The 2,645-nt window shown below is 62.2% G+C and overlaps 1 protein-coding gene across 1 annotated transcript in view; it reads left to right on the plus strand.

Annotated features, from left to right (window-relative positions):
- ALDH1L1 (aldehyde dehydrogenase 1 family, member L1) overlaps window positions 1-2,645 on the plus strand; it is a 68,568-nt gene that overhangs the window by 60,854 nt on the left and 5,069 nt on the right. The window contains exons 14-15 of the mRNA XM_012658379.1: window positions 996-1,252; window positions 2,263-2,416. Of these exons, the coding sequence (XP_012513833.1) occupies window positions 996-1,252; window positions 2,263-2,416 (411 nt within the window). The remainder of the gene's footprint in view (window positions 1-995; window positions 1,253-2,262; window positions 2,417-2,645) is intronic.

The following is a 2,645-nucleotide window of genomic DNA, read 5'->3' on the forward strand; positions in this document are numbered from 1 at the left end:
CTTTCTACTTTTAGTGGAGACAGGGTCTTGCTCTTGCTCAGGCTGGTCTTGAACTCCTGAGCTCAAACAATCCGCCCGCCTCTGCCTCCCAGAGAGCTGGGATTACAGACGTGAGCCACCGCGCCCGGCCCCACGAAGGGATTTTGACAGGCTCAGGTTTTGGGTCTGTGTTGCCCACAGGCTGAGAGAGGTAGACAGCGCCAGACCTCAGGCAGCAGCTGGAGCCCCACTGCCCCACCAGAAGCTGCTTCCTGGGGCTGGGCTGTGGCTCCTGCACTTGGAGCCCGGGCTGCAAACAAGCGGGGTGGGCCCCCGCTGAGCTGGCGCCTTTCTACAAGGACCCGGGACCGCCCACCTCTGTCTCTGCTTCGGGGGCCACTCCTATGACCTCCGGGCCGTTCAGCTACCGCATGACAATTCCGTGGGGGAAGGGCTGCCCCCACGTTAAAGCGGGGGCTCCTGGTTGTGGCCCCCCTTGGGTGGCAAGGTTGGGCAGGCCCTTCCCGCCCCGCGGTCTGCGGCCTTTCTCTTCCCTGGTAGCCGCCTCGCCCCAGATTAAGGAGCCCTGGCTCCCCCTGTCCGTCCTGCGCGGGGAAACCTCTCCTCCTAGCTTCTCTCTGCACTGTCACTCAAAAACCGAGCTGCTGGCCGGGGCACGGTGGCTCACGCCTGTGATCCCAGCACTCTGGGAGGCCGAGGCGGGAGGATCGCTGGAGGTCAGGAGTTCGAGGCCAGCCTGAGCAAGAGCGAGACCCCCCGTCTCTACTAAAAGTAGAAACAAATGATCTGGACAACTAAAAATATATAGAAAAAATTAGCTGGGCGTGGTGGTGTAGCTCCTGTAGTCCCAGCTACTTGGGAGGCTGAGGCAGGAGGATCACTCGAGCCCAGGAGTTTGAGGTTGCTGTGAGCGAGGCTGACGCCACGGCACTCACTCTAGCCTGGGCAACACAGTGAGACTCTGTCTCAAAAAAAAAAACAAAAACAAATCCTCCCGGGCCCCTGCCAGGGAGGGTGGGGCTGGGGCCAAGGTGCTGGGCCGGGGCTGGGCCTTGCTCTCTACAATGAGCCTGCTCTGGGCCTCCCTCGGCCCCTCTGCCTGGGAGTCCTGGTGCCCCGGGCTCCCGGCCCCACACCCACCATTCCTTTCAGCTGTGCCCTGAGCAACGTGAAGAAGGTGTCCCTGGAGCTGGGCGGGAAGTCCCCCCTCCTAATCTTCGCGGACTGTGACCTCAGCAAGGCCGTGCAGATGGTAAGGGCTGGGCCTGGGGGCACAGAGGGGACAGGCACGGGGGCAGGGATGGCAGGGGGACCTCTCTGTCTGACGGACAGGCAGACCAGCCGTGCGAGTCTGCCGCACCGTGGAGACCACTTTCCTGTCTGCACGTAGTCTGTGATCGCAAGCTAGAAACCTCCAACATGCACAGTTAAATTCCTCCCCAAAATAGAAAAAGAGCAAAGCACAACTTTGCTGCAGGTGGCCGTGTACACACGTGCCAGCTTGCTGGGCAGCCTTAAGCGAGTCACTTAACCTCTCTGGGCCTCTGTGCTCCCACCTGTGTGCGATAGGGACACGGTGACATCCACCCGCTGGGGCTGGGCAGGATGAGTGTGTCTGAAGGGATGTTCCCACCATCAGTGTTGTTATCGTTGCTGGGTTTTGGCCCCCTCTTCGCTCCTGTGGGAACAAACCACTAAGGCCACGTTCAGCCAGGTGCCCAAATATGCCCCCAACCGCTGTCGGAGTGCCTTGGAGGATGGGGAAACCGAGGCAGGCAAGGACCTTGTTCGTTGTCCCTGGGTGAGCCCGTCAGCCCTCGGGTCTTGGCCCCGGCACCAAGGCCGAGGCTGCTGGGCCCCGTCACTGGGTCAGGAGAGCTGGCTTTGCCCGCTGCCTGGTCACCCACCGCCTTCGCTGTGATAACACACAGCCTGGCCACCCCTCCGGTCAGCTCCTGACGGCGCAGGCTTGAAAACAGGAAAGTTGGCATGTCCTGGGCCACCCCAGCAAGCCCAGCCGGGACACAGAGGGGTCTCCGTGCTCCACAATGTAGACGGCAGCCTTGACCCCCTCGGGCCTCAGCGTCCTCACTGCCCACACTTTCGCCCTTGTCTCTCCTCGGAGGAGAGGCCTGGCCGCCAAGAGAAGGTCAGGACGGCGTGCCCCCCCTTTCCCCTGAGAAGGGGTGACCGGGCCCTGGCAGAACCGGGGGGCTGGAGGCCCTAGGAGTAGCCGTGACCTGGTCTTGTCCGTCTCTGAAGGGGATGAGCTCTGTTTTCTTCAACAAAGGGGAGAACTGCATCGCCGCCGGCCGGCTCTTTGTGGAGGACTCCATTCACGACGAGTTTGTGCGGAGGGTGGTAAGTCCCGCCCCAGGGTCTGGGGGCGCTGCTGGCCCGCTGGGACGGCAGCCTGGCTGAGGGCGCTGGAGGAGGGGAGGCGGGGCTGGGTCTTCCCTGGCTTTTATGATTTCAGCAGGCAACAGCAAAACCCCACGGCTCGAATTGACATAACCAAAAAGGGCCCATCGTAGGCTGGTTCCCTAGAAGCAGAGCCTGAGGCAAGGATTCAGGTGCACACGCTTTACTAAGGGCAGCTCCCAGGGGCGCCCTGGAAGGCGGAAGGGACCGGGAGAGAGTGGGAC

The sequence above is a fragment of the Propithecus coquereli genome, unplaced genomic scaffold, assembly GCF_000956105.1.
Source record: "Propithecus coquereli isolate 6110/MARCELLA unplaced genomic scaffold, Pcoq_1.0 Scaffold584, whole genome shotgun sequence".
NCBI classification, from domain to species: domain Eukaryota; kingdom Metazoa; phylum Chordata; class Mammalia; order Primates; family Indriidae; genus Propithecus; species Propithecus coquereli.